General features: G+C 40.8%; 1 protein-coding gene across 1 annotated transcript in view; it reads left to right on the forward strand.

Annotated features, from left to right (window-relative positions):
* Nucleotides 1-11777, forward strand: part of LOC121384538 (serine-rich adhesin for platelets-like) — a 35623-nt gene extending 23846 nt beyond the window's left edge. The window contains exons 5-9 of the mRNA XM_041514969.1: nt 1814-2073; nt 4297-4581; nt 6895-7884; nt 8495-8674; nt 10935-11777. Of these exons, the coding sequence (XP_041370903.1) occupies nt 1814-2073; nt 4297-4581; nt 6895-7884; nt 8495-8674; nt 10935-11674 (2455 nt within the window). The 3' untranslated portion in view covers nt 11675-11777. The remainder of the gene's footprint in view (nt 1-1813; nt 2074-4296; nt 4582-6894; nt 7885-8494; nt 8675-10934) is intronic.
* Nucleotides 11778-11859: the final 82 nt, after the last annotated feature.

An 11859-nucleotide genomic window follows, 5' to 3' on the forward strand; every position in this document is an offset into this window, starting at 1 on the left:
ATTCGTTTTAATACGAAAAAAAAAACCGTGATGGTATAGCCATCAATTCTGTTTATACTAGTATACAATCCAGAGTTTATTACTGCACTCCCCCCCCCACCCCCCTTTTTTAATGTTGAAATAGACCAACAAGTTCGCCTATTGCATAAATAGTCTCGCCCGATAATTTTAGAATTTGTTTTCTCCCGAATAACGCTTTAAAAAGCGATGAAATGTCATCTAGACAGACCCAGTAGAGCTAATTTTAATCAGATTGTTTTTCCGCCTACCATATTTCCTGTTTTCCTTTGAATTTTATTCTTCTAAGTCCCTAACGGGGGGAGCTATAGGTATTTTCTCCAAATGTCTGCCAGTCCGTCTGTCCTGCATATGGTTTTCAGCATCGTGTTTCTCAATGTCTCAAAATACGGAGTTGAAATTCTGTTATATAACTTTGTCGTGTCGTTGGGATTTGATCATATTTGGCAGAGTCATAGCCCCTGAATGTAGGGGGTATACAATTGCCAGAGTTTCTTGGATTTTTCTTTGCATTACGTCAGTATATTAAGCTGGAAATTCCCAAGTAGTTTTATTATGTAGTTACAGATTGCGTTCGAGTTGTATAGAGATTCCTAATTTTTTTTTAAATTATGGCCCTTGAATTTAGCTGATATTACAATCATTACAGTTTTCCGTACCGTACTATTGTCTGCAGTGTTTGTTTCTTTTTTATTTCATTTCATTTTAACTTATTTTCCTGCTTATATTCAATTAAGATTCAAGCACGCTGTCATGGGCACATAACTCAGCTATCTAACCTGTATGTCCAGGACAGTGGGTTAGTTGTTACTTGTCAGTGGTTGGTGGAGAGAAAAGAGGATGTAATGATCTTACGCCTACCCAATGAGTCGTTAGAACTCGCTCTGGGTGGGAGTCGGTACCGGGCTGCGAACCCTGTACCTACCAGCCTTATGTCCGATGGCTTAACCACGGCACCAACGAGGCCGGTAATGTTTCAATATTGAGCAGGAGCGGGACGTAGCCAATGGTACAGCATCCGCTCGATGCGCGGACGGTTTGGGATCGATCCTCGTCGGTGGGCCCATTGGACTATTTCTCGTTCCAGCCAGTGCATCATGACTGGCATATCAAATATATTGAGCTGTCATTTTGCATGCACCTTTATCATGTAGAGTTACAGGTAATGGCTGAGTATCATGTGGATGTTTTCATTTGTGACAGAGTTATGGCTTTTGTTTTCTCTAGCAAAATGCTTGTTTCTTCCTGATCTGGCAGATGTTCCTATATTTCAACTTGCTGTCCACCTCCACATCCCAATCGTCGTCTCTAAACAGCGACAAATGTTTGTCTCTTGTTGCCACACACGTGTCATTTCCCATTAGCGTTAGCTGTAGACTTAAGTTTACCATTTTGGAGAGTGTTCAGTGATTACTTCTGGCATCCGTTATTACCAACCTAAATCACACGGACGACAATAGTAATATCTGCGGTTAAAATTGCAATTGTCCACGGCAGTCAGCAGTGCCGTGAAGATTATCATGGACTTTTTAATTCTCCATGGCACTTTTTTTTCTGTTTTTTTTTTCAACGGCATGCTTTTTGCCGTAGGCCTTTTCTTAATTGCAAACGCTATGTTTCAATTAACATAAATTAATATTCCATAAATACCAATGCAACAATCCTTAATATAAATCCTAAAACTTCAATTTAAAAAAAAAAAAATTGACATCCAATAGTTGATGATTAATAAAGTTAAACAAAACAAACTACCATTTTTTTTTTTTTTTTTTTTTTTTTTTTTTTTACAATTCAGATCAACCGAATTGTGGCTAGGTCTATATGACGCTGGTCACGGACAACCCCCGGTGCTTTATACGTGGCACGACGGCCACACGCTGGGGACGTTCGCCCCCTGGTACATCTACTACTCCCCCATTGAACCGAACAACCAACGACACGACTTCTGCGTGTTGGCGGACTACACTACACCCAGCACTCAGAAAACACCTCGCCTGTGGTGGAAGAGCAACAACTGTGCCGAGATGCACTCGTTTGTGTGTGAACGGACAATTGGTAACTACGTTTCTTTGTATTAGTTTCGCAAATATGTACATCTTAAGCTAGCCATCCATTCATACATGATCCGTGATCCGTGTCAGCATCCATTTTCACTGACACAGATGCGTTATTTTGAAACTTGGCATTACCTAGATGATATCAATTGCAGTGGGGGCGAGACGTAGCCCAGTGATAAAGCGTTCGCTTGATGCACGGTCGGTTTGGGATCGATCCCCGTCAGTGGTCCCATTGGGCTATTTCTTGCTCCAGCCAGTGCACCACGACTGGTACATCAAAGGCCGTAGTATGTGCTATCCTGTCTTTGGGATGGTGCATATAAACGATCCCTTGCTGCTAATCGAAAAGAGTAACCCATGAAGTGGCAACAGCGGGTTTCCTACCTAAATATCTGTGTGATCCTTAACCATATGTCCGACGCCATATAACCGTAAATAAAATGTGTTGAGTGCGTCGTTAAATAAAGCATTTCCTTCAATGACAGTGAGACATTTGGGGTTTATTTTCTCATATTTTACAAAATCCAGGGAGAAAAATTGTGTTTTCGCGTATTTCAGCACGTATTTATGGATGCATACATGGATGTGGACGCGAACTCGGATCACGTATTAATGGATTGGCTAGCTTTAGGAGCAAATTACAGTTGTCCGTGATCCATATACGTAATCTAGAATGCGCAGAGTGATCGGATACGCGCACGCATACGTAGGACAACCAAATGGAATCTATTTATTTGATCAACAAGACGGACTACATACACGCATACCAAGTGGTGGGTGGGTGGGGGGGGGGGGGGGGTACAGTCAAATGGAATTTGAGGTTTAGGTTGGTAAGAAACCCGCCTCGGAGTTGCAGTGGTTTAGCCATCAGACTTTAAGTGACAGACCCTAGTATCTAAACACTACTGTGTATTTCTTAGTGTTAGGGCCGCTTTGGGTAATTGAAATCAAACATTACTTACGGTCTATTGTTTAGACTACCCATTTCCGTACATCCGAAGCGTTTCTAATCATGCTGGTGATTCTAATACCAATAAACACATTTCTCACATTTTAAAACAGTGCACGTACCTCGAAGAGGTAAAGTTTACGGAGACGAGCTCTAGTCTATATATATTAAAAATATTTCTCCGGTTGTTTGTTTGTTTGTTATTGTTGTTTTTTTGGTGGGGTTTTTTTTTTTTTGGGGGGGGGGTTGGGTTTGTTTTTTGGGTGGGGTATTTATCCCTCCAACCTCCACCCCCACCCCGCAATCCACGCACGCACGCACAGCGCCCATGTCTTGGACACGTCTACCTGGAAATTCGGACGATGTGCCCCAAAACAGAAATGCTTGAACCTTCAGTGTCAAATGGTTGATTGACAGCCAACCCAATGTTGCGTGTTATCAGGACAGCATATTGTTAAACAAAACGTTTTTCCAGATTACCCTGCCGATCCCACCTCATCAATGTATTTTCGCACTGCAAATAAACAAAAAAGCTTAACGATAGAGACCCTAATTTTTAAAGACTATGGCGTATTTTTCACTATACTGTACTATTAGAGTCATTTTTAATAATTGAAATTGGATATTATTTAAATTTTATTGATTTAAATTATCTAATGTCGTACATCTGAAGTGTTTCTGGTCATCCTAATGTTACTAATATTAGTATTACCACGAAATGCATTTTTCATATTTTTTTTAAAAGGCACGAGTTTATGAAGACTAGCTAAAGAGTATTTTAAAGGATTTTTGTCCTGCTTCAAGGAAGGAAATGTTTTATTTAACGAAGCACTCAACACACTTAATTTACGGTTATATGGTGTCGGACATATGGTGAAGGACCACACAGATATTGGGGGAGGAAACCCACTGTCGCACTTCATGGGCTACTCTTTTCGATTAGCAGCAAGGAATCTTTTATATGCACCATCCTACAGACAGGATAGCACATACCACTGCCTTTGATGTACCAGTTGTGGTGCACTAGCTGGAGCGAGAAATGGCCCAATGAGGGGATCGATCCCAAACCGACCGCGCATCATGCGAGCGTTTTGCCAGTGGGCTACGTCTCTCCCCCCCCCCCCCCCCCCCCCCCCGCTTTAACGTCACAGACTCTTGTGTTTCACTCTCACTTTAGCTATCCGAATGTGTTAAATTTGAAGATTAAACAAACTGTTGTATCCATTTTCACGAGTTGTAACTTGGGCCTGCGACTTTAATATTTTGTTTCAGATTGCTGGATGGAAACCACTAAAGGCGCAACACTTGTAGTGTGGAACACGACGTCGACTACAACGATAACAACACACAGGAATGGTGTTACTGTTGCAATGTGTGAGAACTTCTGTCTCAACGCCGAAAAGGATGGGTATCGCTGCTGGGCGGTCACCTTTGAATCCGAAACAGGTTTTTGCCAAGCTTATTTATCGGAAAATCGCTTTGCCGTCAAAGAAAAGAATCACAGCAAAAAATCTAGAAAGACTGGTTCACTGCTTATGTTGCTGAAGTGCTTTGACGGTATTGTATATTTATTTAAAATAAAACAATTTGTTTTAAAGCCGCACACCCTAGTTCCATCCAGCGAAAATAAATTATAATTTGGTTAATCTACAAACCTGTAACACACTTAGATCACGTTTTTATCAAATGGAGTGAAAAAGCAGGTTTTATATTGATAAATACCATGGGAATCCCCATGTCCCAATTGCTTGAAATAATTTTGAAAGTTTGTATTCTGATGTCACCGGTAGATGTCGCTCGAAGCACAACAATGCCTACGTCACGACAAATTTCACAGACTTGGGGTGCGTTCGTTTCACCTCTCCTGGACATGTTCCAACTGTTCTGTCCTGGTTTTATCCCCTCTCCAGATATCGTAAGACTTAGCAAAATTATTGGTTTTAAGGGTTTGTAACGTTTTGTATTGAGACACTTACTTGTCTGAACTTTATTGTTACTGAAAATGTTCACGAACTGTGAAGAAAAATCTCACAAATGAACAACAACAAATCGGATGTTGATTGCGCGAACCGTGCACGAGAAAACGTGATATACCAACGTCTGTGACATTGAAATGGAAATATCCCCTCTAAAAATAGATTGGACCTCGCTTGCTTAACGGTTTTTTCTCGACAACACGTCTTGTGAAAAAATGCAAAAAAGTGCATTTCGTGGTTTTACAAACATCAGGATTACCAAAAAGCACTTCAGGTGAATGGAAATGTGTATTCTAAATAATAAAATGTAAATAAAGTGCAATTTTATTTGTGAAAAATGGGGTTTAATAGCGAAAAACAACGCCGTAATGGTTAACAAATAAACGTAACTAGGGTGTGTCCCTTTAACCGACCTTGGACTCGATTACTGACAAAGTCAGAGGTTGGCCTCGGGGACGTGGGGTGGATGGGGTGGGAGGTGTTGATGGTACGTACCTGAACCTATTGAAGACACGGGCTCATTAATAGGCTTTCCGTATCCGTATTGGGGGGGGGGGGGGGGGGGGGGTCTACAATTATCGATGAAACAATTTCAGTATAAACTTTCTGAATACATATCAAGGCATTATGTATAATAATTACAATGTTCAGGGATTATACATAATTCTTGAATGAATATGACATTACACATATTACCTGGAAAGGAGGATTTGTTTTATACATAACCATACGTATATATTCCAGGGACCCGTTCCACGAAACGATCTTAGCGCTACTATCACCTTAAGTGCATAGAGTAGTTATGCACTTAAGGTGATCTTAGTGCTATGATTGCTTCGTGGAACGGGGCCCAGGGCCCCATCTTACTAAACATCGTAAGCTTACGTCTGCTACTAGCAGTTATACCGGTCGTGCGTTTACACGTATTTGGCATTAATTTCACGTAGAAAATGACATCATTATGGAAGCTGGAGTATTTTAAAGACAAAATAAAATGAAATATGTGTTCTTCTAACTATATTTGTTGAACTATAATAGTAATAACAATTGTGGTTTAGTCGTAGATTTACGTTTACGTGCAAAACTAGGCTTACGGTGTTTTCTGAAATTGGGCCCTGTAAAATGCATATATACGTAAAGGGCGAGATGTAAAAGTACTTGGTCCTCTTAAAGCAGTGTGTGGGTGTTTCCGTCTAAAATGCAGGCTTTAGCATGAAATTGTTATATTGTCGCAAATAAGGACCTAATTCAAAAACCTCTCTTAAGCTCATGTATGTCTTCTCAATGCCCTGCGAGATCACAAAGTTGAGAGATTTTGAGAATTGGACCTAATTCATGAAACGTTGGAAACTTTGCTATCTCAATGCAGTACAAAACGACTTACATGAGAGAGAGAGAGAGAGAGAGAGAGAGAGAGAGAGAGAGAGAGAGAGAGAGAGAGAGAGAGAGAGCGCTTTGTGAATTATTCCCCTGGTCTTGTGAAAATATTTTTGAATGTATAATTACTTACAGTCATTCATCACCCCACAATAACAACGCCTTCGTTACACCAGCCCCTGCGCGTGCTGTAACCTCACCGTGGTGCAGGGGTGTAACATTCTCTTTGAGAATGGCTAATACAGCACAAATAAATTTGGTAAAAGTCAGTATCTATCTGTGATATTTGTGTTTTTCATGGTTATTTACACTGTGGTTTTGTTTAAATCTTGAATTTTTATATTGATGTTGATCATCACTTTATTTGTTTGCATTACCATAGTTTGACACCCAATAGCCGATGAATTTTTCGTGCTGGGGTGTCGTTAAACATTCATTCATTCATTCGTTACACCAGTTGCGAAGTACTGCCTGCATAATTTAGTGAATACAATAATTTAAATATTATTTATTTCAGTTTCTTTAAACACGTCGTTAATTATTTTCGACGATTTGTCAACTGTTCCAAAGCCAGACTGTGTAAATGCAACAACACTGCCATTGACAACTACTACTTTTTCTACATCGCAAACGTCCGTTTTGACTACAGCAACAACGACGACGGCAGCAGCGACAGAACCGTCACCATCAAATATACCCGTGACTTCGGACGAAACACAAACTGGTAACTTGCTCACTAGTTCAGACGGGAACATAGTCTTAACGAGTGTTTCGCCACAACCATCAAGCGACACGCCACAACCCACTGACTCGCCACAGCCCAGTGGTTCGCCACAGTTCAGTGACAAATCAGTTTCAAGTGCCTCGCCACAAGTCAGTACTACGTCTCAGTTAAATGGCACTGGTGTCACCACTAAGTCTTTAACAACCTCTAGTACATCTGGAGGTACAGCAAACTCAAAAGATACTAACCAGGCATCATCGGGAGGAACATTACCGGTGACGAATAAACCTTTACCCATAGACGATTGGGTTACAGAGGCACCTACAGCAACTTCAACTGAAACCGTGTCGTCTGCATCAGAATTCGGAAGTCATGTTACGGCAGTGGATCAAATCACATCTGAAAGTACATTCACAACACAGGCAACATCAAATGGACAAACAACAACTACATCAAACGTTGATGGCACCCCTCTGTCGAACGATAAGTCTGGAGCGGGAAATAGTGACCCATCTAAAAATGGTGGCACGTCTACGTTAACATCTACCACAAAATCGATATTAAAAAATCAAGACATGACTGTGGACCCTGATGATGAAGCACAAAGTCCATCGTCGAAGACGTCACTGACGTCAACATCATCTTCGAACCTAAACAACAGTACCATGAATGCATCAACGGGCGCATCGCCTTTGTCGACATCATCAGTGGACGTTAATAGTAGTGTCTTGGGTGGATCGGCAACAGAGGCATCAACAGTGACAACAGAATCTACTAAGCAAAGTATGTTTACGATGAACCCACGTTCATGAGATGTGTAATGTTTGAACAATTAATATATAATTGCTATATCATGAATAACGTACAGATGTATGTGAAACAAAATAAATGGGTGCCACTTTCGCACATGCTAATGGTGGTCTGCCTTGGTTGATTACCCCAGTATGAAATTAACAAAATGGTTATAAAAGTGTTATTATTATTTGTATTGGTGGTGTTGTGCTTTGTTGCCGTTTTTTGTTGGGGTTTTTCTTTTTGTTGCTTTTTGTGCTTTTATTGCGGGGTATTTGTTGTTGTTGCTGTGTTTGTTGTTTGTGTTTTGGGGTGATGGGGGGAGGGGTGTCTTTCGGTTTGGTTTGGTTTGTTGGGGGTGGGGGGTTCTGCTTTTTCTCTGTTTTTCTTTTTGTTCGAGGGTGGTTGTTTTTTTGCCTTTTTTAAGCTTGGGTTGTTTTCTCTTCTTTTTTTTCTTTCTTTCTTTATTTTATATTTGAACACTGTCATCTTTTTCCAAATATTTTTATTACAAAAAGAAACTTAAATAAAATACATTCTTACCATTTCTACTTTCTTGGTTTCTTGCCGTTTTCATAACTTTTATCCTGTATGCTTGCAGAATCGACGTTAACCACACCAGTAGACAATTTTACATCTGATGATAATTCAACTCAAGCATCTAATGGTAATTCAACTCAACAAATTGTGGATTCTGCGAACAGAACCACCGAAATAACGACATCGACAACAGACGTTGTAACTTCTAATACGACATCTGTAACATCACATTCGTCGACAGGTATTAGTAGAACGAAATGTATAACTAAATCAAGAATTTAGTTTTATTGCAAAAAATTGTTTTGTTTAACGATACCACAAGAGCACATTCATGGGCGTATGGGGACTCTTTGATTTAGGGGGGCTGGAGGGGTTGATTTGCCCGACATTTTACCCAGATAAAATTTGCCCGAATTCCCCCCCCCCCCTCTGTTTTCCCACTGTTTTGCCCGAATTTGGGGGGGGGGGGCAATTGCCCCCCTGCCCCCCCCCCCCGGGTCGTACGCCCATGCTGCACATTGATGTATTAATCATCGGCTATTGGATGACAAACATTTGGTACTTATGATATGTAGTCTTAAAGAGGAAACCCGCTACATGTTATATGCACCATTCCAAAGAGAGGATAGAATATACCACGCGCTTTGATATATAGCAGTCGTGGTACACTAGCTGGAACGAAAAATAGCCTAATGGGGATCGATCCCAGACCAACAACGTATCAAGCGAGCGCTTTACAAGTGGGATACACCCAGCTCCTTTTTATTACAAAAGATTTGGTTTGCTTAACAACATCACTAGAGCACATTGCTTAATTAATCATCGGCTATTGGATGTCAAACATTTGGTAATTCTGTCACAACGTACTGGCCTCGGTGGCGTCGTGGTAGGCCATCGGTCTACAGGCTGGTAGGTACTGGGTTCGGATCCAAGTCGAGGCATGGGATTTTTAATCCAGATACCGACTCCAAACCCTGAGTGAGTGCTCCGCAAGGCTCAATGGGTAGGTGTAAACCACTTGCACCGACCAGTGATCCATAACTGATTCAACAAAGGCCATGGTTTGTGCTATCCTGCCTGTGGGAAGCGCAAATAAAAGATCCCTTGCTGCTAATCGGAAGAGTAGCCCATATAGTGGCGACAGCGGGTTTCCTCTCAAAATCTGTGTGGTCCTTAACCATATGTCTGACGCCATATAACCGTAAATAAAATGTGTTGAGTGCGTCGTTAAATAAAACATTTCTTTTTCTTTCTGTCACAACGTCATCAGAGTAAACCCACTTCATTTTTGTCTAATTTAGATCTTTTATATGCACTTTCCCACAGACAGATGTTGTGGTGCACTTGTTCGAATGAGAATAAAAATCAATTGAATGGATCCACCGAGGTGGTTTGATCCTGCGACGCAAGCACCTCGAGAAAGCTCAATTGCTGAGCTAAATCCCGCCCCTTTTATTACAAAGTCATTCATAGTATTTATCACATGAAGTCCATGCTAAAGTTATTGCTAAAGTTTGTTTTGTTTAACAACACCACTAGAGCACATTGGTTTATTAATAATCAGGGTTTGAGTGTCAAACATTTGGTAATTTTGACATATGGTCTTGCATTAGTAGCTAGTGCACCATCCCACAGACAGGACAGCACATGCCACGGCTTTTGATATGTCAGTCGTGGTACATCTATACTGGCTGGAACGAGAAATAGCCCATTGGGCCCATCGATGGGGATCGATCCAATACCGATTGCGCACCAGCGCTTTACCACTTTACCATCGCTCCTTAAACGGTAAACAAACCGTAACCCTAATTATAGGCGAAACGTGTTTACAATTACCAAGTAACTAGAGTCGATGCATTAAAATTCATGCAAGTAAGAACCCGGTTATCATCAACATGCCTAATGATACAGTTTGTTGTATGTGCCCCTTCGGAGACCTGTGATCAAGGGAACAGTGATCTGACAGGAAACAGACAAGGAATAAAACAATGTTGGTTGTTTTTCATGGGTGGGGGTGGGGGCCTTTTGGTTTTTGGGGTTGGGTAGCAGATTAACTATATTATATATAGTGCTGCATTGTGGTGCGGGTGAAATGTACGTTTGTATTTATATTATAATCATTTCATAACTTTGTATAAACAGTTTCATATCTCGGTACAAATACGGCTTTTGATTTCACAATAGCCGCCATCTTGATTTTGAAAATGACCTTTATAGTGTGATGCACCTACAGGAAAACATAGTTGAAGTATATTTGGTTTTTGTGGGGGTAATGTATCAACATCAGCGGCTTATGATACTAAAGGGTTTTTTGTTGTTAAAACCATCATTTCTAGCCTTTATTAGTTGTCCTTTTTGTTCCCCTGTAACATAAAATAATGTTTATCTCTTAATTAAATACTCTATATCTCAGATTGTAATATGTTTGTTACTTGGAAAACGTTTTAGAAACCTGTGGTAATCACAGAATCCAATAACGTGGTGTTGTTTTCTTCACACAGTTCCAGCGGCGAGCAGCACAGATGGGTCAACCAAGTGTCAGTGCGTGTGTGTGGTCAATAAGACGCGAGAACAACAACAGGACTACGTCAAGCAGATCGTCCAGAAACTGGTCGTATTCAGGAACGCTACGTCTGCTTTCAAACGGAAATTCACGACCGCTTCCGATCCCAGGACCTCGGCAGCGGCCGTCGGTGGCATTGGTATCGCCATTCTCATTATCTTCTTGTTGGTGTTTGTCGTTTTAGACTTGCAGAAATTCGCCGACATAGTCATCGGAATATTCAAAACTGACCACGGAAAGGGTAAAGAGGCGGTTCCTGACCTAATTAGTACCAGTGAGATACACACGGGCAATTATCAAAGAGAGAAACCCTTCGATCGCCAAGGCGAGAAACCCTTGAGTCACCAAAGTGAGAAACCCTTGAATCATCGAAGAGAAACACCCGTGAATCCGCCATTACGGCGACCAAGCATTGCTCAAATTCCACCAGCAGGTGCTTTGCCCGTTTCGAATCCAATACGAGGAGGTATTCTGCCGCCGTTACAGAGATTAACTTCGAAATCAGAAATAGAACAACCAAAACCGAAGCCTCGCGCTAAATTTAGAGTTATCAACAGACAGGGTCCAAACGTTAACTTTGCCAGGTTGAGAGGACCAAGTGAAATTCCCGATATTATTTTACAAAGACATTCGCAAGCGAAAACCAGCAAACACAATACTGTGGGGCCAGCCCCATAGTTAATGATCATATAATTTAGTGCTTTAGTATTGCACATAAGTAATTGGAACATTTGAATACATGTATATACTTTAGTAACTACATTTCAATTAAAGAGACTATGAGGTTGCTGCATTGTTTTCAACTAAGTTTTGGTCGAATAGTATCTATATATATATATATATATATATATATATATATATAT

Source organism: Gigantopelta aegis, chromosome 10 (genome assembly GCF_016097555.1).
Source record: "Gigantopelta aegis isolate Gae_Host chromosome 10, Gae_host_genome, whole genome shotgun sequence".
Taxonomy (NCBI): domain Eukaryota; kingdom Metazoa; phylum Mollusca; class Gastropoda; order Neomphalida; family Peltospiridae; genus Gigantopelta; species Gigantopelta aegis.